General features: G+C 37.7%; 1 protein-coding gene across 5 annotated transcripts in view; it reads right to left on the bottom strand.

The window, feature by feature from the left end:
- The window catches only part of ELOVL7 (ELOVL fatty acid elongase 7), a 92336-nt gene that overhangs the window by 7791 nt on the left and 60456 nt on the right, over positions 1–24089 (bottom strand). For 4 of the 5 annotated variants that reach the window (XM_038010411.2, XM_038010412.2, XM_073014744.1 and 1 more), the window contains 5 exons: positions 23020–23117; positions 7459–7649; positions 6398–6478; positions 5117–5173; positions 2762–2867 (listed from right to left, as the gene is read on the bottom strand). In XM_038010411.2, coding sequence (XP_037866339.1) covers positions 2762–2867; positions 5117–5173; positions 6398–6478; positions 7459–7649; positions 23020–23083 — 499 coding nt within the window. In that variant the 5' untranslated portion in view covers positions 23084–23117. The remainder of the gene's footprint in view (positions 1–2761; positions 2868–5116; positions 5174–6397; positions 6479–7458; positions 7650–23019; positions 23118–24089) is intronic. The other variant, XM_073014745.1, reaches the window with a different exon arrangement.

Here is a 24089-nt window from a genome sequence, read left to right as displayed (position 1 = left end):
TTACCTTCTCTAGTTATGATTTTTTCTGACAAGCTATTTTAAAAAGTTTATTTACAAAACAACCATATTTTAATTAGTAATGTTTTTTGTATCTTCTTTGGAAAGCTTTCCTAACAAAATATTTTCTAAGCCTGTTTGTTTTCTGCTTTATGACAATGGGTCTATAAACAAACATCTCAGAATGAATTACGATTAGTACCCATCACATTTTACTCCTTTGCACAAAACAAAGGAATCACCTGGGTAATTATCACAATTCTCCCTATCTCTGGAAGGGGATATATGCATAAATTAATATTATAATTCACATAATTATTATAATATAATTAATATTATAATTAATATAAAAACCTACCACAGAAATATTTTCATCCTATTCAAAAGAAAAGCTGGATTGCTATTACCCTATTGAAGAGTACAACAGAAAAACAGGAAATTAAATACTAGATAGAGATCAGCTGTGCTCAAGTTTTTGCAAAGAACAGTTTAGAATGGACAGTTTCATTCTAGGAATGGACATCAGTACCAAACATTTCTGGGAACAGCTTTTGTTGCTGTGTTTGTCACTGAAATAGGTATCAGATCTGCTAAACAAGTATTTACTAGAATTCCACATGTAAGACTGAACAGAAGTGCCAATGCATGGAACATATGAGAGAGAAGAAAAAAACTATCTTGTACTATTTTCATTTTGTAAAGAAGAAGAAGGATTAAAGTGTGGACAAGAAACCTGTTATAAAGTGACTGATGTCCATAAACATAGTACCACTTAAAAACTGTGGTATGTCGCTTGAACCTGGGAAGAGGAGGTTGCAGTGATCCGAGATCACACCATTGCACTCCACTTGGGCAACAAGAGTGAAACTCTGCCTCAAAAAAAAAAAAAGTTGAGGTATATCATATTTAAATTCTCATTATTGAAAGCACTGCTTTTGAAATGGAAACCACACTATCAATGAACTCAAACATAGAAGTTAGAAAAATGCTCAATTGTATTCATTAAATAAAATTTATTTCTCCCATTCTTTAACAGTCAGATATTCAGTATTTAACAATTAGAAAATACAGAGAAAGGGAGGGAAATACAGAGGGAGAAAAAACCCACTTTTTGTTTCAATATCTCCCAATTACCTCTGTTTATATTTTGGGATATTGCCTTCCAATCTTTCTTCTATTCACATTTAGTTTTCAGCGTGTATCCTGGCCTCATGGGAGAAATCAGAATAAATAAACTATAAGGATGTGAAAGCACCTTTTCTAGCATACTTTAAAAATAGAATAAGTTCATCTACTTCTGATAATTTTGGAGTCAAGCCGCTTAACAAAGAAGATGAGCTTTGTTAAATCCTTGTGTATAGAATCCTCATTTTAGGACATTTAATACCTCTCAATATCATTTTTGTTTCACAGTTATATACACACAAGTAATAATAACCACTCTATTAGTGAGTGTTTAGGTATTTTCCAGTTTTTCACAAACACCAGTAAGTGTCAATGTATACCACTGTAGAAAGAATGGGAAGGGGCAATATGCATATAAGAGGAAACAAAAACACAGAAAGTAAGGATAAGTAAAATAATGGAGATTAATATAGTCACTGTTGATTTGGCAAATGGACACCGCTGAGACTATCTTGTTTTAATGTAAATGAAATGTTTATACTAACAAACCTCGTAAGAAAAAGCAGCCAGTTTTGAGCCAGTTTTGAGCAAGGAGGTACTTTACATCCTGGAAAATCCGATGCCCATAAGCCATGGTAGCGACAACTGTTCACTCATGATTCACAGCCCCTGTGGCTCCTCTGAGTTTTGGCATCCCCTTCCTGACATGGGCTTATCCATGTCCTCTCATGCTCTGAGACACGCAGATCTTTTTCCTCCACGCTTAGAGAGTCTAGAACTCAAACAAGAGTTCCTCAATTGTGGTTCCCCCTTTCTTTTAGTCTGGCAGAGTCAGAAAGGCCAAAAGAGGCAAGCTATTCACAGAAATGTTATGAACTATGGGTCTATTTGAAGACTTTTAAAATTTAAGAAACTGGAGCAAATAAATCCCTCAACCAAATTTTCCTAAGGTAAAAACATATCCTTGGGGATATCACTTATTTAAAACTGTAATAGGATAAAATTATTCTGATTTCTCCAATTCTAGACGATCAGAAGCCTAAAACGAAAAAGAAACAACCAACCTGTTTTCCACGTTTTCAAATTAAACAATTTTGGACCTTAAAAATAGTATCAACACATTCTTTACTATGGTAGGATGCTTTAGGAAGTTGGGGTAACCACAATTTGACATATCTTTAAAGAGCTGTTAGGGGTTACAGTGTGTGTCAGCTATTAGAAATTTGAAGGCAAATAAGACATAGAATTTGAGATAAGCATTCTAACTTCCTGGGAACATGCAGGAAATTGTTCTCTATACTTCTATAAAGTCAAAGCTTTTGCCATTTTAGTTATTTGTTTGTTTATATATTTCTTTAAATGTATTTAATAAACCTCTCTGGGAAAATAATAAAATACAAACAAAATGACTAAAGAATATGTGTGCCCAGAAATTATGCATATCTAAAGAGTAGGGTAAACCTAATTATTATGAGTCTTACGTTTATTTTTCAAGTAATAGTTAATGAAAGAAGTAGAAACAAAGGGACTCTTTGATTTTTTGAGTTTCTTATAAATCACATTTCAGAAAAATATTTTGTTTATAGCATATAGAAATGTTATTGTTTATAACACATGATCCCAACTTCCCCTTATCTACCTGCAGCAAATTTGACTCCAAACCACCAGGTCCATGGCATGATGGTATGATGGAATACATGAAGGAAAGTCACTTGGTTATTTTTCTTGCGCAGAACAAAAAAGATCTGAAATAATTTAAAGAATATCAAGTTCATAGAAAATCATGCGATAGTGTATTGAGTATTATTAAAATATTGGCAAAGTGCAAAGTATTTCATATCATGATTTCCTCTAAAAGCGTTGCCTTATAGAATGCTTACAGAAGCAGCTAATTCCCCAAAGGGCAGCTCAAAATCTCATTATTATGAAGTAACTTAGGTACGATGCCTACACATGGAAGATCCAACAAAAAGGTGAAAAGAAATTGTATGCAGATTTAAAAATCAAAGATATAAAGTAAGGAATATGGCCACAAATTATTGAAAGAAACTCTATTAGTAAAAAAAAAAAAAAAAAAAAAAAAAAATCCAGTGGATTTTGAGGTATATGGGAAAGCAGAAGACTTAGGATTGAAATATTCTACATCGCTCTCTAATACATCTTACCGATATGGATAAGGGATTAGGCAAACGAAGAGGACTTGCAACAAATCAAAAGTTAGCAAATTATTATTAAAGAAAAATGAAGGGAGAAAAAGTTGAAAAGTTAATTTGAGAAATATGAGGGAAAATAAAGCAAAACTGCATAGAAAAAAATGAGAAGGGGAAGGAAGGTAACACTCAAAGTGAACATTATCCAGTGGTTTGTAAAAACCCTATAAACAAGATGGTAGAATTTGGGAGAGGGGGAAATGTTTAAAAAATATTCGAAAGTGAAATTCAGAATACAAGCGTTAAGATTTTTAAACACAAGACTAAATAGAATAGCACAAAGAAAAGTATTAAGAGGAGTATTTGAGAAATGTAGTTTAGGGAAAGACATAGAAGCAGTACAGTTTCCTTATGGAAGCTGGAACTGAGAATATGCAAAGCAACTGAGAATATGGAAATTTTGCACATTTCCAAGTGCAAAATGCATTTGCTTATGTATATGGAAGAAGGCTGAGTGGCGCAACAGAAAAAGCCATACACTAACAATCTAGGTCCTTGTCCCACTTAGTAGGAGCATTCCTCTGGGTAAGTCACTTAACTTCTTGGCTTCAGTTTCTCAGAGTGAAGGTTCTGGACTAATGCTTCTCAATCCTGGCTGCATATTACAATATCCAAGAAGCTTTTTTAAAATAGCTATGCTTGGTCTTGTTCCAAACCATTTGGCACCAAATCTCTGGAGGTAGGGCCTTTTTTTGTCGTCGTCGTTTTCCCTAATGCAATTAATTCTATTGCACAATGCGGGCTGAGAACCACTAGAATACAGGTTCTCAAAACGTGGTCCCTGTATTAGCATCATCTGAGAACTTGTTAGAAATGCAAATTTTGAGCCCCCATCCAAGGCCTAGTGAATCAGAAACTCTGGGAGTAGGGGGTTGAGGCATCTGTGTTTTAACAAGTCTTCCAGGTGATGCTAAATGCATAAAGTTCGAGAACCACTAGATTGTATGTTCACACAAGTCCTTTCCAATTCTAACGTTATGTGACTAGTCATTTCAAAAGGTGAAGCATATTGAGATTTCCTACAAGAAATATCATGGTATGCATTCCAAAGAAAATACACTTTTCAGTCTCAGAGCCAAAACTAGCTCCAAATAACTAAGATACACTTGCTGCAAAGATACAACAAATATTCAGCTTTCCTAAGCTCCTCTGGAAACAAAGGTTCATGGCTTTCTCCTCTAAATCACAGACCTAATTCATGACACTTGCTTCTCCCAAGACCCGTTCATACAAGTTCAGAGGTGATCCTCACTAGGATCTAAAGTAGGAAGAGATAGGGCCCAGTAAGCAAAGACTTCAGAAACGCAGCTGAATTACTGATACCCCAGGGGTAATGCAACATTCTCACGTAAGTTTATGAATTTTTAAGCATTTATCCTCCTAAAGGAATATAGATGACTGTGCTTTGGGATTAAAAAAAAAAAAAAAGTAAGATGTTTTCTGCTCTTTACTTCCTGAACTTGATTCATAAAACAACTGTCATCCATCTATATAAAGATGCAGTTTTGTAGTATATGACACAGTTACCGTGCTTATCTTAATCAACTGATAGCTACATAACAGAAACCTTTCAGAGTTTGTAAAATACTGAAAAAATAAGGTTATCCTATCTATTCTCTAAAGTTACTGATAATAAAAGGTAAAAAAGATAACAGTAGGTCTGCCTGAAAAGGAGAAATGACCAAAGTTATCAGACAACTGAAACTACAGCAGTTTATTGGTTTCATTGAAAGATCAAACATTTAAGATCAAACATTTACCAAATGTGGTGGCCATATACTCACCGTATCTAATAGCTCAACAAATTTGGAGAAGTAATAAAGCCAGCAGGTACGTGCCATCTGCAGAAGCACAAATAAATCTAAATTTATTTTATTTTACTTTGTATATGGAAGAAAAGCTTGTATTTTTAAATTTTGGTAAAATATGCATAACATAAAATCTGTCATGTTAACCATTTTTTAGTGCACAGTTAAGTGGCATTAAGTATCTTTCACATTGTTGTTCAACTATTCCCATCATCCATCCATAGAACTTCTTTCATCTTGCAAAACTGAAACTACCCCACTAAACTACATCCCATTCCCCCTTTCCCCTCACCCCAGCTACAATTCTACTTTTTGTGTCTATGAATTTGACTACCCTAGGCTCCTCACATAAGCCAAATCATGCAGTATTTGTCCTTTTGTGACCTAATTATTTCACTTTGCATAGTGTTCTCAGGGTTCATCCGTGTTGCAGCATGAGTTAGAATTCCCTTCCTTTTAAAGGCCAAATCATATTCCATTCTATGCATATGCCACATTTTGTTTATCCATTTATCTTATTTATCTTTTTTTTCTTTTTTTTTTTTTGAGACGGAGTCTCACTTTGTCACCTAGGTTGGAGTGCAATGGTGCCATCTCGGCTCACTGCAACCTCTGCCTCCTGGGTTCAAGCGATTTTCCTGCCTCAGCCTCCTGAGTAGCTGGGACTACAGACCCATGCTGCCATGGCCGGCTAATTATTGTATTGTAGTAGAGACGGGGTTTCACCACGTTGCCCGGGCTGGTCTCAGACTTCTGAGCTCAGGCAATCCACCCGCTTCAGCCTCCCAAAGTGCTAGGATTACAAGCGTGAGCCACTGCGCCTGGCCTTGTGTATCCATTTATCTATCCATGGACTATTGAGTTGCTTCTACCTTTTGGTTATTATGAATAATACTGCTATAAACATGAGTATACGAATATCTCTTCAAGTATCTGTTTTCAATTCTTTTAGGTATATACCCAGAAGTGGAATTGCTGGATCTTATGGTAATTCTATTTTCAGTTTTTTGAGGACCCAGATGTTAATTTATTTTTAAATCCAAGAAATTCAAAAAGTAAAGCACCAATTTTCCTTTTATACAACATTATACACATGACTTTCTTTTATTCTTGTAATTTTTCACTTTCTCCACCACAACACACACAATCTGATAACTGAGTCTTTTGCTTATTCTACGTTTACATTCAATGTTACAAACAGTTCACAAAATTTTAACATTGATTTTGAATTTCAAGTTTTTCCAAAGAGAAACTTACCCTCAAAGCTGTGGGTGACTGTGAATAGTCAACAATTTCACATCGAAATGAATAACCTATACCCCAGCCAGACATCACAAACTGCAAGAGAGCACATGCATATTAAGAAAGGAAAACATTTTCCCAACAGCCACAACAAAAGTAGTTTTGATAGTGTCTCTTCATTACATTTTCAGCTGAGTCAGTGCAGAGGAAAAGGTAGCTGGAACAAATACAAACTATGAACATGCTTGATATCAGAGCTTGATATCAAGAATTTTCAAAACCACAAACCCATATATTATTTACATAAACTGTTCTGACTAAAATGCTCATCTCTTGGGATGATTATTCTAACATGTGAAGAATAAAACACTTGCAGTGTTTTGCTTAAACAGCAAATACTGGTAGGTGACTTATCTTAGGTTCATCTGTATATGTGTGAGTGAATGTGTTTCTATACTCTTAAAGGGGACTCTTGGATCTGAATCAGTCATTTCTAGCAATTTCCAGTCTTTCTACTTAGTCAAGAACTAAACATGCAAACCAAAATGCCTCAATGTACTCATAAGATGGCTGCGAAAACTGGGCTTTTCCCATCATTGGCTGGTGAGTGTGATGTGAGGTGGTAGTCCATGGCTCAGATATTATTAATAGTTTTACTGTGGATTCACAAGACAAGTAAAAGAAGAAAATGCTCTTGTTAACAATAAAAGTGCAATCTGGCACGCCTTAATTCCAACACACCCACAAAGTGATCCAAGGCTGATGGTGAGAAGAAAGAGCCTATTGTTGATAAATCTGAACTGTAATTCAAAGATCATAAAGATTATACTGACATTCTTTCAGTCTGATGGTGGGAAGGTCTTCTCATTATCTGTGAGACAGATTATACCGAGATCCTCAAATGAGGTTATTATGTGGTCTATACCCAACACTATTTTGGCAAATACCTGCTCTAGTGAGATCAGTTTCTTAATTCCTTAAACTGCAAAGGTTACCCTTATAACAGAAAACATAATGACACATAGACAGAAAAACGCAGGCAAAATTCTCCCATTAGGAATACTGAAGACACTTGCCTCATAACACATATACACAGAAAAGAGTACTATTAAAAAATTGTACGTTATCATCACTTTCTTGAGTTCAAAGGGCTTGCGATTTTCCATGAGCTTTGGTCCCAGAGAAGTGACAAAATAGACATAGAATCCTAGAAGGATGGTTTGTGGCAGAGGCGAGGACATGAGGAGCCAATCTTCAACTCTTGGATCTAAGAGAAAAACAATATGTGAGTATACACCTGCTTAGCCAAGGGATAACTAACAGCAACCAACATTTCTTTAATTGAGCATCCAGATCCTACTATTGACTGTGAGCTATTTGGACAATGATCACTAGTATCTGTAGAAAGGTGGAAAATAAATCAACAGGAATAAGGAAGTATCCTGGGCCTAGAAACAGAGAGGCTCTCAACAACCCCAGGCCTCAACAGGCTAGGGGAAGTAGTAGTTACCAGAACTCAAAAGGAAAGAGAAGCCCTCCTGGAGAGGAGCTGTGTTATGCTCTGATCGCCTGCATGATGGTGTCAGTGCCCTGATAAAAGGCACCCCAGGGAGCCCTCTTTCCCCATGTAAGGATACAATGAGAAGATAGCAGTCTGCAACCTGGAAGAGGGTCCTCACCAGTACCTGACAGTGCTGGCACCCTGATCTCAGACTTCTACCCTCAGAAATGTTAGAAATAAATTTCCATTGCTTATAAACTACCCAGTCTATGATAATTTCTTATAGCATCCTGAGTATGCTAAGACAAGCTTTGACTGTCAGTTGAGGGATTCGGCCAGCCCAAGACAATTTTGTAAGTATGGGGCCAGAGAAATAGATACCCCAACTCCACCCTCCTCCCTCTCTCCACTGGGTGAACCTAACCAGAAAGTATATGGCAGGGGAGCAAACCCAAGGATACAGTCTTCATGGATCGTTCTCCAGGGCCCAGCACAGGGCGCAAAGCTATCTGGAAGAGAGAACATCCAGCAACATCCTGCCATGTGTCTATAGCCACTATTAATATCTTGGAGTTTTTCCATCCATATGTGCTTTTATATATTTAAAAAATGTTTGTATTTGCTGCTTCTTATTTTTTTTCCTTCCCTAGGAAAACTGGCACACTTCCACATATACTGCATCACAGGATCACAGAATAGAAAGGGAGCTGAACATCCTCTAAGTAGCTAAAGTATGGGATTTTGGAGTCCATGTGGGCTAACCACTGTGATATTCTGAGCAAAAAAAATGCACCGACCTCACAATTGCAAACAGAAACTTATCTGCTTACTGTCAGCTCCAGGCCAGCAGAGATGGATGAATAAAAAATTACAACTCAGGATGAAATGTGATTAAGTCTATAATTTCTAGTAGTTCAAGTTTAATTTTACTAAATGGCCTCATTAAGCCAGATTATTATGAAGTAAAGGAAGTATGGACAAATTTTCAGAAGGATCTGACTCAAAATTATGCCATGAATAACCTCAGGATGCTAACTACTGTCACTTTTATCAGTTGGAAATGAAGGGTAGGGAGAATGCTGCTCCTGCTTTTTTAAGCTGCTAATGATGTGGCCAAGCACTGACAAATTCTGAATACCCCTGCAAGTGTGACTTCCCACTCAAAACTTCTTCAGTAGGACTCTACGACTGATAACTCACTTGGCCTCAATTTTAGTGCTGGAGTGCTTACATGTGACCATCAGATGTGCATGGGTGATTATTCTGCATTCAAGTAAGCCTCCCTCAAAAATACTGGTAGAAGTCTCTGTCTCAAAAAAATAAAGAAATAAATAAAGCCAAAGAGTCAAGAGTCAGCTCCAGACTAGATCCCAGGACATTTAAGAATTTAATATATGATTAAGGAAGTGCTGGCTTCGGCAGCACATATACTAAAAATAGGAAGTCCCAGAAACAAGCAGGAAAGGAAGAGATCTTTAACAAATGTTGATAGGAAAACTGACTGCTTGGGAGAAAAATGAGTTTAGTTCTTATCTGATATTCTATAAGAGTATGTTCCAAACTATGCATGGAAACAAGCTATTTAAAGACTTTCCACAAAGAATTGGGGAGTACTGGAATGCTGGGTTAAACAAACAGGTTGCATTACTACAGGATTTCTTAATACTTCATGTTCATCATGAATTGCCAAGATGGGAATGGTAGTATGCCATAGTCTCCAAACTTATTTGACCAAAAAACACTTATTTTTTTTAGTAGAATATTATTTAACATCTTATGAAACTAGTGTTCTGTGGAACACAGTTTGGGAAATATAGCCATTCACTAAAATAAATTTATAAATTAAACGACTGAAGATTAGGTGGTCAGACATACAAAGAAGAGTTAGTACCAGTCCTACGGAAACTATTCCAAAAAACTGAGGAAGAGAGATTCCTCCCTAACTCATTCTATGAAACCAGTATCATCCTGACACTAAAATCCGGCACAGACACCACTATCACCACCACCACCACAACAAAGAAAACTACAGGAAAATATCCCTCAAGAACACAGATATAAAAATCCTCAACAAACTAGCCAGGTGAATCCAGGAGCACATCAAAAAGTTAATTCACCACAATCAAGTGGGCTTTATTCCTGGGATGCAAAGTTGGTTCAACACAGTCAAGTCAATAAATGTGATTCACCACATATATAGAATTTAAAACAAAGACCATATGATTATCTCAATAGATGCAGAAAAAGCTTTCAATAAAATCTAACATCTATTCATGATAAAAACCCTCAACAAACTAGGCATTAAAGGAATATACCTCAAATAATAAGGGCCATCTATGACAAACCCACAGCCAACATCATACCTAATGGGCAAACATTGGAAATATTACCTTTAAGAGCTGCAACAAGACAAGGATGCCCACTCCTATTCGACATAGTACTAGAAATCCTAGCCCAGAGCAATCAGGCAAGAGAAAGAAATACAAGGCATCCAAATTTGAAAAGAGGAAGTAAAATTATCCCTGCTTGCTGATAATATGATCTTCTACCTAGAAAAACCTAAAGACTCCACCATAAAACTCATTTTTTTTTTTTTTTTTTTTTTTTGAGACCGAATCTTGCTCTTGTTGCCCAGGCTGGAGTGCAATGGCACGATCTCAGCTCACTGCAACCTCTGCCTCCTGGGTTCAAGCGAAACTCCTGCCTCAGCCTCCTGAGGAGCTGGGATTACAGGTACCCACCACCATGCCCAGCTAATTTTTGTATTTTTAGTAGACACGGGGTTTCGCCATGTTGGCCAGGCTAGTCTCAAACTCCTGACCTCGTGATCTGCCCACCTTGGCCTCCCAAAGTGCTGGGATTATAGGCGTGAGCCACCGCGCCTGGCCAAAACTCTTATATTTGATAAATGAATTCAGTAAAGTTACAGGATACAAAATCAATGTATGAAAATCAGTAGCATTTCTATGCACCAAAGTATTATCCTCAAGAGCTGGAACAGCTCTTCAACCCTCAAGCTGACAGCCAAATCAAGAGTTCAATCCTATTTACAATAACCACACGCACAAAAAATAAAACACATAGGAATACATCAAACCAAGGAGGTAAAAGATCTCTACAAGGAGCATTACAAAACACTGCTGAAAGAAATATGGAAAACACAAATGGAAGAACATTCCATGCTTGTGGATTAGAAGAATCAACATTGTTAAGATGTCCATACTGTCCAAAACAATCTAAATATTCAATCCTATTCCTATCAAATTACCAATGTTATTTTTTACAAAATTAGAAAAAACTATTCTCAAATTCATAAAAAACCAAAAACGAGCTCAAATAGCCAAAGCAATCCTATGCAAAAAGAACAAAGCTGCCGGGCGCGGTGGCTCACGCCTGTAATCCCAGCACTTTGGGAGGCCGAGGCGGGCGGATCACAAGGTCAGGAGATCAAGACCACGGTGAAATCCCGTCTCTACTAAAAATACAAAAATGAGCTGGGCACGGTGGCGGGCGCCTGTAGTCCCAGCTACTCGGGAGGCTGAGGCAGGAGAATGGTGTGAACCTGGGAGGCGGAGCTTTCAGTGAGCCGAGATCGCGCCACTGCACTCCAGCCTGGGCGACAGAGCGAGACTCCGTCTCAAAAAAAAAAAAAAAAAAAAAAAAAAAAAAGAACAAAGCTGGAGGCATCACATTATCTTACTTCAAACTATACTACACAGCTACAGTAACCAAAACAGAACGTTATTGATACAAAAATAGACACATCGGCCAATGGAACGGAATAGAAAACCCAGAAATAAAGGAGCATACCTAAAACCAACTGATATTCAACAAAGTCAATGAAAATAAGCAATGGGGAAAGGATTCCCTATTCAATAGACGGTTCTAGGAAAACTGGCTAATCATATGTGGAAGACTGAAACTGGACCACTACCTACCACCATAAACAAAAATTAACTTAAGATGGATTAAAGACTTAAATGCAAGACCTAAAACTATAAAAATCCCAGGAGAAAACCTAGGAAACACTCTTCTGGACACTGGCCTTGGCAAAGGCTTTATGACCAAGTCCTCAAAAGCAATTGCAACACAAATAAAAATCAACAATTAAGACCTAATTAAACTAAAGAGCTTTTGCACAGCAAAAGAAACTAACAGAGTAAACAGACAACCTGTGAACTGGGAGAAAACACTTACAAACTATGCATCCAACACAGGACTAATATCCAGAATCCACAAGAAACTTAAATTGACATGAAAAAAATAAATAACTTCATTAAAAAGTGGGCAAAGAACATGAACAGACACTTCACAAAAGAAGACATACAAGCGGCCAACAAACATTAAAAAGTCAAATAATTACAGAAGTTGTTGAGGCTGTGGAGAAAAGGGAATGCTTAAACACTGTTGGTGGGAATGTAAATTAGTTCAGCCACTGTGGAAAGCAGTTTGGAGATTTCTCAAAGAACTGCAAATAGAACTATTATTCAACCCAGCAATTCCACTATTGAGTATGTACTGAAAGGAAAATGCCAAAAATATACATACACTTGCATGTTCACTGCAGGACGATTCTTAACAGCAAAGACATGTAATCAACCTAGGTGCCCATTAATGGTGGATTGGATAAAGAAAATGTGGTACATATACACTGTGGAGTACTATGCAGTCATTAAAAAGAACAAAATCATATCCTTTGCAGCAACATGAATGTAGCTGGAGACTATTATCCTAAGCAAATGAACACAGAAATGCAAAACGAAACACTGCATGTTCTCACTTATAAGTGGAAGCTAAGTCTTGGGTACACGCAGGTATAGATGGGAACAACAGACTGGAGAATCCAAAATGTGGGAGGGAAGGAAGGGGACAAGGGCTGAAAAACATCCTTTTAAGTACTATGTTCACTATATTCATGATGCAATCACTAAAAGCCCAAACCTCAGCATCACGCAATATACCCTAGTAAAAAACTTGCACGTGTACCACCTGAATCTAAAATGAAAAGGAAAATTTTAAAAACAGGTAGTGATAGTGAAAGATAAATAGGAGATTATTTTGATATACAGTAAGGAAGAAGAAAATATAAAAATTTATAATTGGTTAAACACAGGGAATGGAAATAGGTAAATGTTAAGAAAAATATTCAGATGATCTCATTTATATGTGGGATGTAAGAATCAAAACAATTAAGCTCATGGAGATACAGTAGAAGGGTGGTTGCCAGAGGCTAGGAAGGGTACTAGGCGGTTGGGGGGGTGGTGGGAATAGCTAATGGGTACAAAGAAAATAGAATGAATAAGACCTAGTATTTGGTAGCACAACAGGGTGACTTATAGTCAATAATAAGATCTAGAATTAGGAGAGAGATCTGTGCCAGAGATGTAGGATTGAGGGTTGCCATCACGTAAATGATGAACAATAAAAGCAGTGAGATTGGCTTAGGCTAAGTGGGTAGAGTAAGGAGAATAAGTGCTGAAGTCAGGATCTTGAGGACTCAGCATTCACAAAAGGAATTACTGAAGGAAAAAACATAAAAACCAAAAAGGAGCAGTTAAAGAGGTAGAGTGAAAACCATAAAAGTGAGATATCCTGAAGCCAGGGAAGAGTGAATTTTCAGGAGTCAAAACATTAAGTGTGGCAGAAAGGGGAAATAATACACAGAAAGAAAAGTGCCATTACATTTAACAAAAAGAAGTCACTGATGCTCTTAGCAAGAATAATTTTAACAAGGTATCATGCACGAAATGAAATTAAACAAAAGTTTGATGACAGACACTTTTCAAAACATAAAGTTCTAACAACTTTGGAAGTATTTTCTCATATTAAGATTTGTCACAGTTCTAAATCAGGAAAAACTTCGAAATCAGCTATCCAGGTACACATCACTGAAATCTTTTATTGTTTCTATTGGTTCCCCTCCTTGCTTTTAACAATGACAACTTTTCTAGGATGTCTGATTGCTTTGTGCAATTAAAACCACCGCAAGGAATGCTTGCTATGGGTCCGCATGTCACAAAGAAGTCTCCAAATATAAAAGCTGTCACAGAACCAGGGACCAAGGGAAAAAATCAGAACTGATCAAACTTTGATAGATTTCTTCTATAAGTGGGTAGTACAAACCTTAAATACATGAATATCAGTGTATTAATCCATTCTTGCGCTGCTATGAAGAAATACCCGAGACTGGGTAATTTATAAAGGAAAGAAGTTTAATTGACTCACAGTTCTGCATGGTTGGGGAGATGTCAGGAAACTTACAATCACAGTGGAAGGCACCTCTTCATGAAGTGGCAGGAGAGAGAATGCGTGCCAGCAGGGGAAATGCCACACACTTAAAAATCCATCAGCTCTTGTGAGAAACAATCATGAGAACAGCATGGGGAGACTGTCCCCATGATCCAATTACCTCCCACCAGGCCCCTCCCATAACATGTGGGAATTATGGGAACTATAATTCAAGATGAAATTCGGGTGGGGACACAGTCAAACCATATCATTCTGCCCCTGGGCCCTCCCAAATCTCATGTCCTCACATTTTAAAACACAATCATGCCTTCCCAACAGTCCCCCAAAGTCTTAATGCATTCCAGCATTAACTCAAAAGTCCAAATCCAAAGTCTCATCTTAGACAAGGCAAGTCCCTTCTGCCTCTGAGCCTGTAAAATCAAAAGCAAGTTAGTTATTTCCTAAATATAATGGGAATACAGGCACTGCATAAATATATCCATTCCAAATGGCAGAAATTGGCCAAAACAAAGGGGCTACAGGCCATGCAAGTCCAAAATCCAATAGGGCAGCCATTAAATCTTAATGCTCCACAATGATCACCTTTGACTCCACATCTCACATCTAGGTCATACTGATGCAAGAGGTGGGCTCCCATGGCCTTGAGCAGCTCTGCCCCTGTGGCTTTGTATGGTACAGTGCCCCCTTCCTGCTGCTTTCACTGACTGGAACTGATTGACTGTGCCTTCTCCAGGTACACAGTGCAAGCTGTCAGTGGATCTACCATTTTGGGGTCTGGAGGATGGTGGCCCTCTTCTCACAGCTTCACTAGGCAGTGCCCCAGTGGGGTCTCTGTGTTTTGGGTCTGACCCCACATCTCTCTTCCACATTGCCCTAGTAGAGGCTCTCCATGAGGGCTCCACCTCTGCAGCAAACTTTGGCTTGGGCATCCAGCAGTTTCCATACATCCTTTGAAATCTAGACAGAGGTTCCCAAACCTCAATTCTTGATTTCTGTGCATCTACAGGCTCAGCACTATGTGAAAGCTGCCAAAGCTTGGGGCCTGCACTCTCTGAAGCTATGGCCTAAGCTGCACCTTGGCTCTTTTTGGCCATTCCAGGAGCAGCTGGCATGCAGGGCATCAAGTCCCTAGGCTGCACACATCAGGGAGGCCCAGAGCCCAGCCCAAAAAACCATTTTTCCCTCCTAGGCCTCCAGGTCTGTGATGGGAGGGGCTGCTGCCAAGGTCTCTGACATACCCTGGAGCTCACTTCCTGCTACTTATGCAAATTTCTGCAGCAGGCTTGAATTTCACCCTAGAAAATTGTATTTTCTTTTCTATTGCATCATCAGGCTGCAAATTTTCCAAACTTTTATGATCCTTCCTCTTGAATGCTTTGCTGCTTAGAAATTTCTTCTGCCAGATACCCTCAATCATCTCTCTCAAATTAAAAGTTTCACAGATCTTTAGGGCAGGGGCAAAATGCTGCCAGTCTCTTTTCTAAAGCAAAGTATTATTTATTCCAGTTCCCAGCAAGTTCCTCCTCTCCATCTGAGACCACCTCAGCCTGACCTTCATTGTCCATATCACTATCAGCATTTTGGTCAAAGCTATTCAACAAGTCTCTAGTAAGTTCCAAACTTTCCCACATTTTTTCTTTTTTTTGAGATGGAGTTTTGTTCTTGTTGCCCAGGCTGGAGTGCAATGGCGTGATCTCAGCTCACTGCAACCTCTGCCTCTCGGGTTCAAGTGATTCTCCTGCCTCAGCCTCCCCAGTAGCTGGGATTACAGGCATGCGCCACCACACCCAGTTAATTTTGTATTTTTCGGTAGAGATGGGGTTTCTCCATGTTGGTCAGGCTGGTCCCGAACTCCTGACCTCAGGTGATTCACCTGCCTCGGCCTCCCAAAGTGCTGGGATTACAGGCGTGAGCCACCCGTGCCCAGCCAAACTTTCCCACATTTTCCTGTCTTCTTCTGACCCCTCCAAACAGCTCTAACCTCTGCCTTTAGCCTGTTTCAAAGTCAATTCCACATTTTTGGGTATCCTTATAGTAGCGCCCCATTCTCTGAGATACCAATTTACTGTATTAGTCCATTCTCACACTGCTCTGAAGAAATACCCAAGATTGGGTAATTTATAAAGGAAAGAGATTTAAATTTGCTGGGGAGGCCTCAGGAAACTTACAGTCGTGATGGAAGGCACCTCTTCACTGGGCAGCAGGAGAGAGAATGAGTGCCAGCAGGGGAAATGCCAGATGCTTAAAAAAACCATCCGATCTTGTGAGAACTCACAATCATGAGAAGAGCATGGGGGAGCTGTGCCCATGATTCAAATACCTCCCACTGGGTCCCACCCAAGACACGTGGGAATTATGGGAACTACAGTCCAAGATGAGATCCATATTACTATGTCTAGTTTTCATTGCTAATGAAATTAAAAACTACTGAAAACAATACTAGCCAGGCACCATGGCTCACACCTGTAATCCCAGCACTTTGGGAGGCCAAGGCAGGTGATCACTTGAGATCAGGAGTTTGAGACCAGCCCGGCCAACATGGTGAAACCCTGTCTGTACTAAAAATACAAAAATTAGCCAGGCATGGTGGCGCACGCCTGTAATCCCAGCTACTTAGGAGACTAAGGCAAGAAAATAGCCTGAACCCGGGAGGTGGAGGTTGCAGTGAACTGGAGATCATGCCATCGCACTCCAGCCTGGGCAACAGAGTAAGACCCTGTCTCAAAACAACAACAACAACAACAACAAAAAAAAAAAAAAAAAAAAAAAGGAAAGGAAAAAAAACAATACCAAAAGAAGACCTCTGGAAAGATGTTACATCACCACCTTTGCATGGTGAGAGTTTAGTTGACTTTTGTTCTTTCTTTTGCTCTACAAACAATTTCAAATGACTATTATTAACAGTTATCACACATATGGTTAGAAACTAGCTTAAATGTCAGTAAAAGAATTGCTGAATTAGAGATATATTTTATTTTATTCTTTCATTGACTCAGGAGGGAGAAAAATCAAATGACATCATTTCTCTGTTCTTCCTCTGGTAGCAGTAGAAAGAAAACAAGCCAGGAAAAGCATGCTGGGCTGGCTCAGGAAGCAGAACAAAATAATTTTAAAATAAATAACTTTTTCCTGTAATTTAATATTTTCAGCACACACCTTAAGTCCTGTATGTGACTTTCAAGTTCTACAGATAAAAATTATGGGAAACACTGATTAATTTAATTGGATATTTTCAAAGCAAATAATAAAACAAAATACCAAGCTTTAGAAATTCTATTTCAGCAAAACTCTGGAGTCAGATAGTTTGCATTCTGATCCTGGTTCTCCCACTGGCTCACTATGTCACCTTGGGCAATTGACTCACCTTCTTTGTATTTAGTTTCCTCATCTGCAAATTTGGCATTAAAAGGCATGTATTTCATAGAGGATTGATTAAGTTATTATATGTAAAGAGCCTAAGTACTCAGTATGCTTGCTACTGTTGTTACAGCAGATCTCAATTCTGTTAGCACAGCCAAATTGCCTCCGCAGTATTTAAAAGTCAAATTGCAAAAAGCAATCTTGGTCCAATTGAATCAGAATCCTAGGACGTGGTTTCTATGTATCATTTTTTTAAATGGGCAAAGGACCGGAATAGACATTTCTCAAAAGATGATAAATGGCCAACAGATAGATGAAAATAATTCTCAACATCACTAATTATCAGGAAAATGCAAATTAAAAAGACAAAGAGATATAACCTTACACCTGTAAGAATGTCTGTTATCAAAAAGAAAAAAGATAACAAGTGTTGGCAAGGATGTGGAGAAAAGAGAACCCTTGTACAATGTTGGTGGGACTGTAAATTACTATACCTATAAGGAAAGCTACAGGGAGGTTCTATAAAAAACTAAAAATAGAATTACCATATGATCCTGTAATCTCATTTCCAGATATATATCCAAAGGAAATGAAATCAGCATATTGAAGGGATATCTGCACTCTCATGTTCACTGCAGCATTATTCATAATAGCCAAGATGTGGAATCAACCTAAGTGTCCAATAGTGGGTGAATGGATAAAGAAAATGTGATATCTGTCAATCTAAAGTTATGCCTTTCTGAGTTACAGACCTGTAGATATATAGAGAGAAATAACCAATGGACAATTATTCAGCCTTCAAAAAGAAAATCCTAAAATTTGTGACAATGTGGATGAACTTGGAAGACATTATGCTAAGTAAGATAAACCAGGCACAGAAAGACAAGACATGTTATCACTTATAAAGAAGTCTAAAATAATCACATTTATATAAGCAGAGTAGAATGGTGGTTACCAGAGGCCGGGGGTTGGGAGAATAGGGAGATGTTGATCAAAGGGTACAAAGTTTCAGTTCAACAGAAGAAACATCTTTTTGAGATTTATTGCACAGCATAACTAGAGCTAATAATAATGTGCATTTCAAAATTGTAAAAAGTAAATTTCAAATGTTTTCACCACAAAAAGATAAGTATTTGAAGTGATGGACATGCTATTTAGATTGATTTAATCATTTTACATTGGATACATATATCACAACATCACTTTGTACCCCATAAATATATGTAATTATAATTTGTCAGCAGTCAACAATTTGTTAATTAGTAACTGTGATGAGCTGTCATTGTTAAGAGCTAGGGGTCTGGTGTGAGACCAAGTTTCCTCACCTATATTTAGGGCTACAGCACCCCTCACTGGGTATTCTTCAATAGTCTGTTATATGGTTTCACTGCCTCCTGATCCAATCTGCTACACTAGTCTTCCATGCAATTGTCAAATTCATTTTCTAAAAATCAAGTTGTCCCTAAATTCTTCCTTTCATTAAATTAGCTCTCCCTGACTGAGCAAATGAAATTGCTTAAATTAGCTCTCCCTGACTGAGCAAATAAAATACAAAATCATTAGGATGACACCCATGACTCTGGCCATTGTTCACTTTTCTGGCTGTCTCTCTTAACAGCAATTATACCTTTCTGAATAGAGTCCACTTCCATGTAAGGTAGTGGGCATGTTACAGGGAGTATCAATGTACCTGCTGGGTGACAGTTAAAGTTAATTCTGACTCCGTCTATGATCCCATTTGGGATAGTGAATAGCAACATTTGGATAGCAGGGGATCTGTTCTTCAAAACAGCTCTATTTCAAAAAAACTGCACCCAAATCTACTTGGTTCCTAAGCTCAAATAATGAGAGTTCAGGTAGCAAGGCACATCTCTATTTGAAAAGCAATGAAAATATTAGTACTGAAGTTAAATACTGAATTTATGAGAACTACTATAAACCTTCAGAAAAGGATGACCCCCTAAAGAAACTTGAATGTTCCCTGTATCATTACATAAGTTGAAAAAGTTAGATATAGGCATGAGGTGCTCTGTCTGCCCCCCAAAAAAAGGCTATTGGGGTGGGGGATGTTTCATGTACCTTCTTTTCGGCATCAGATTTGGTTTAAGTGTCATGAGTAGAGCCACGATAGAAGCAGAGGATGGGAAGGCTGTCTGACAGTCTATATCCCAATGATTACCAAAGTTCTGATTTATCACTTGCTTAATAATTGTTTTCTAAGAGTGTCCCAGGGAGAGAGCATAGGGAAAGTAGAATGCCACATACATAGAATATTAATGAGCTTTTCCATCATCTGCTTCTAAGAGAGTGTTCTCTTCTTAAGTAGCATGTACTGGCTCAAACAGTACATCTTTAAGATACCAAGTACCAATGAAATGAAGAAGCTGGAAGGAAAAGCAAACATGTACCTTAAGTACTTTTTGAAGTACTAAAGTTTCAGAATGGCAGCAATCTTACTCATACTCCATCTTCTTGCAAAAAAGGATCATGACTAAGTCTGAAAAGTCATCATTTCTAATCAAATACAAGGAAAGCTGTATTTTAAACATTAAAAACTTTTTCATTTCTCTATAATCCAAAATGCTACTATAGAATTATTTCAAAATCTCACATTTCACATCTAAGAATCCAAATAAATCCTCTTATAGCTAAGTATTAATTAAACCATTTTTTATTCTGTAGCTGTGGAATTTTTCCACATGAAATAACTATGCATGACCACTACTTCTCTAGCAATCAGAAAGCCAATGAATATCAGTAAGTTTCCTTAGGCTACTCAGGGTTAGGGCTAAAGCCAAGAATACACTTGAAATTCTTGGCCCTTGATCATAAGTTCAGACATTTCCAGGGTAAGCAAACTAAAACTGGACTAAGATGGCCAGAAATGATTACTAATGGATCTCAGAGATCAATATTACACTAAGTAGAGGGCAAAAACTTTCCTGCTACACCTGACAGGGTTTCCATAAAGCTGTATATCTCAAAACAAAACATTTTAACCCTTTTAGACCATGCCTGGGAAAAAATAATGAAAAGAAAACAATTTTTAAGTATACGCTATATGAAGAGTATTTTCAGATGAAATCTATCATTTGTAACAACCAGCACCACTATTTATGTTGGGATACTTCCGAAATAGCAGAGCACTTTCATGTATGTTACCTGGTAGCTGGTAGATGCTATTCTCACTTATGTTTTGCTAATAAAGAAACAAAGACTCACAGCCAATAAATAACACGTTCAAGATCATCCAGCTGGGCTACAGCAGTGTCAGACCTTAAATCTAGGTATTCTCACTCCACATCCCCGTACCCTCTTTCCACTCCCAAGTCTTCAAATAAGCATAACTTCAAATACAGGTATTCCTTGCCTTCTCCCTGCCTCTCTCCCCTCATCTGCCCTGCACCATTTGCAATGCTGTTTTCAGGCCTCCACTCCACATCTAATCTAATTTTACTCAGCAATTTCAATGTAGGTATTCCTAATAAAAATTAAGGAGTTGATCCAAGGATAAAAGTGGAAGTGGAATTCTAAAGAAGTTCATATTAAGGCATTTTTAACTTCTAGGACTACATAGATATTTATCATTATCTACATCTATTGGGCTCTTAAGTTAGCATGTTGATTATTTGAGTCTCGGATTCTTGTATTTGGCATAATGACTGTCAAGAATTGGATAGCAAGAGATCTGTTCTTCCAAATAACTCTATTTCAAAAACCATACCCAAATTTACTTGGTTCCTAAGTTCAAATAGTGAGAGTTCAGGTAGCAAGGCACATCTCTCTTTGAAAAGCAATGAAAAAATTAATATTTAAATTAATACTGACTTTATGAGAACTACTGTAAACCCTCAGAGAAGGATGACTCCTAAAGAAACTTGAATGCTCTCTGTATCCTTACATATATTGGAAAACTAAGAAAAAAAAACTAAGAAGAAAAGATTGGCACAGTCACTATGTATCCCCTACCAGAGTGAAGTTTCTCTATCTATGAGATACTTACAAAGAGCCTTGGCGTTCCTCAAAGGAAAAACTGTTGGGAACATTTTTAGTGAAATAAATTTGGTTTTTAGCAGCTACTGAGAAAGCTGCAAACCATGAAACAGGGTATCTTTGCTGAAATCATTGTAAATTTGAATATAATTTCAACTGTGGTAGGTGCCAAGAGGTGGTGCATTTCCCTCCTGAATTTGATAGACTTGCAATTTCTAGGTGATAGGTAAGAATCAACCCAAAGTAGTGATGTTGGTAAGTATGTATAGCTCAGTATCTCAAAAATAAACTCAAATGTTAAATACCATAATACTACAACTAATAATCAGAACACATAGGTTCTATTCTTTTCTGCCATCAACTAACCATGACTTTGAGGTCACATTTCTTCAACTGTAAAATGAGGCACAAGCTTCAATGATATCTAAAATCCATCTCAGCTGTAAGATGCTCTGATTCTTTCTTTTTGAAATTTTACTTTTGTTCTGCTTTTAAAACTTCAAAAAATGGTTATAAAAGCAACATAACATATTTGTTGTGATTTAAAAATATGTAGACAAATATAGGTAAGGAAATAAAAAAAATACCCATAATCCTACCACCCAGAGATAACTGCTAAACCCCATGAAAGAAACGTATGGGGTATTTTATAACCTGCTTTCATTTAACATATTTTAGAATTCTTGCTATGGCATTAATGTTCTTCTGAAACACTGACTTGTAAAACAAATGGGCAAGGGTAAAATGCAGGCATATCAGAATCACTCAGGGGTGTCCCAGGCAGTCATTCCCTGGTTTTTCTGTTCCCTGTTCACTCTGACAGGTTCCTGGGGGCTGCAACTCTTTCATTCAAAAGAGCTGGCAGTGGCCGAGTGCCATGGCTCATGCCTGTAATCCCAGCACTTTGGGAGGCCGAGGCAGGCAGATCACGAGGTCACGAGATCGAGACCATCCTAACACAGTGAAACCGTCTCTACTAAAAATACAAAAATTTAGCCGGGCGTGGTGGTGGGCGCCTGCAGTCCCAGCTACTCGGGAGGCTGAAGCAGGAGAATGGCATGAACCTGGGAAAAGGAGCTTACAGTGAGCCAAGATTGTGCCACTGCACGACACAGTGACACTCTGTCTCAAAAACAAAAAACAAAAAACAAAAAAAAAAGAAAAGAAAAAAAAAAAAGAGTTGGCAGTAACTGTAATTTCCCTCAGGAGCATTAGGGAAGAATCAAGCCGAAGAGCACTGTCCCTCCGAAATCACTTTTAATGGCTACTCAGAATGAGCCATCATTTATTGATCAGTTCCTTTCACTGGATATCTAGGCTATTTTCATTACTGTAAACATTGTAATGAACATCTGTGTAGCTCCATCTTTGTACATATCTGTAATGAAACTCGTGCACTTCCTCTTCGTTAACTAGTAATAAGGGACTGTTAAGTTGCAAAGTCTCTCATTTTGTTCCAATGAAATCCTATTAAATATGAGAATCTGACATAAAAAGGAAGGATGAACCTCAATTAGGAAATGTGGCTACTCACCAGCATCTTTGATCCAATTATCATAAAGATGCACAGTCCTCGATGTAAGATCACTGAAGGCCATTTTCCACTGGATTTACTGGCTCTTTTAATGGGTTCTTCAGTAAAATAAAACAGAAATGAGTTTATGATCTATAAATGCAAATAAAGATAAGCTTATAGTAATACATTATTTAAAATGCTAAAAATTTAATATGAATAACTGGCAAGACAACAAACTTCCACTGAAGGCAAATGCATTAGTAAATTACTTTAAACCCTGATGCAGTTGCAAACATTTCAGCTTTTCTATCCTTCTAGAGACACTGCTAACTTCACTGAAAAAGACTAATATTCTATGTACAAGACTCAAAGCAGTAAATGAGTCTAAGAACTTTCATAGGAGCAGCTCCCTTTTATGTTGACAATATAGATCAGGAATGGACTGCACTTGAAGTGACAAAGCTAAAGCAGAAACCCAGGAGAAGAAAGTCAAGAGATACACAAACTTTCAGAGAAGATAACCTGATCCTAGACTTAGAGCTCATCTGCAGGCCTCATAAGGTCATCTACACGAAAATTTTTATAATTTAAGTAGAATAGAGATAGAAAGAGGGAAAGGAAGGTCTATAAGAGCCAAAGAAAGGCTGCTTAGTTTATCTAGACAGCTACACAAGTATAACTGGAGAAAGAAATCTGAAAAAGAAGACCAGTGAGGAGAAACTAGCCTTATTATGTATTAAAAGATATTGTAAATCTGCAATAATTAAGACAGTGTGGCACTGGCACATGGAGAGAAAAATGTAATAGATTAGAATGTTCAGAAATAAACTAAATACACTTGAAAATTGAGAACTATACTTCAGTAACTAAATATTTTAGTAACTAAAATATACCTAAGATGTATATTTTACCATATTTTAATATCTCTAAAATCAGGGCTTACCTTACAAATGAATGGTATGTCATAAAATTACTGGTATATTTGATTCAAAGCCATGTGATGGGAACATGAAAAAGTCCTAGAGATGATGGTGGTGATGGTTGCACAACAAATGTAAATATACTTAATGCCACGGAACTTCACACTT

This window comes from Chlorocebus sabaeus, chromosome 4 (genome assembly GCF_047675955.1).
Source record: "Chlorocebus sabaeus isolate Y175 chromosome 4, mChlSab1.0.hap1, whole genome shotgun sequence".
In the NCBI taxonomy this organism is placed as follows: Eukaryota; Metazoa; Chordata; class Mammalia; order Primates; family Cercopithecidae; genus Chlorocebus; species Chlorocebus sabaeus.
The sequence above is the reverse complement of the archived record's forward strand: the minus strand, read 5'-3'. Positions and strand labels throughout refer to the sequence as shown.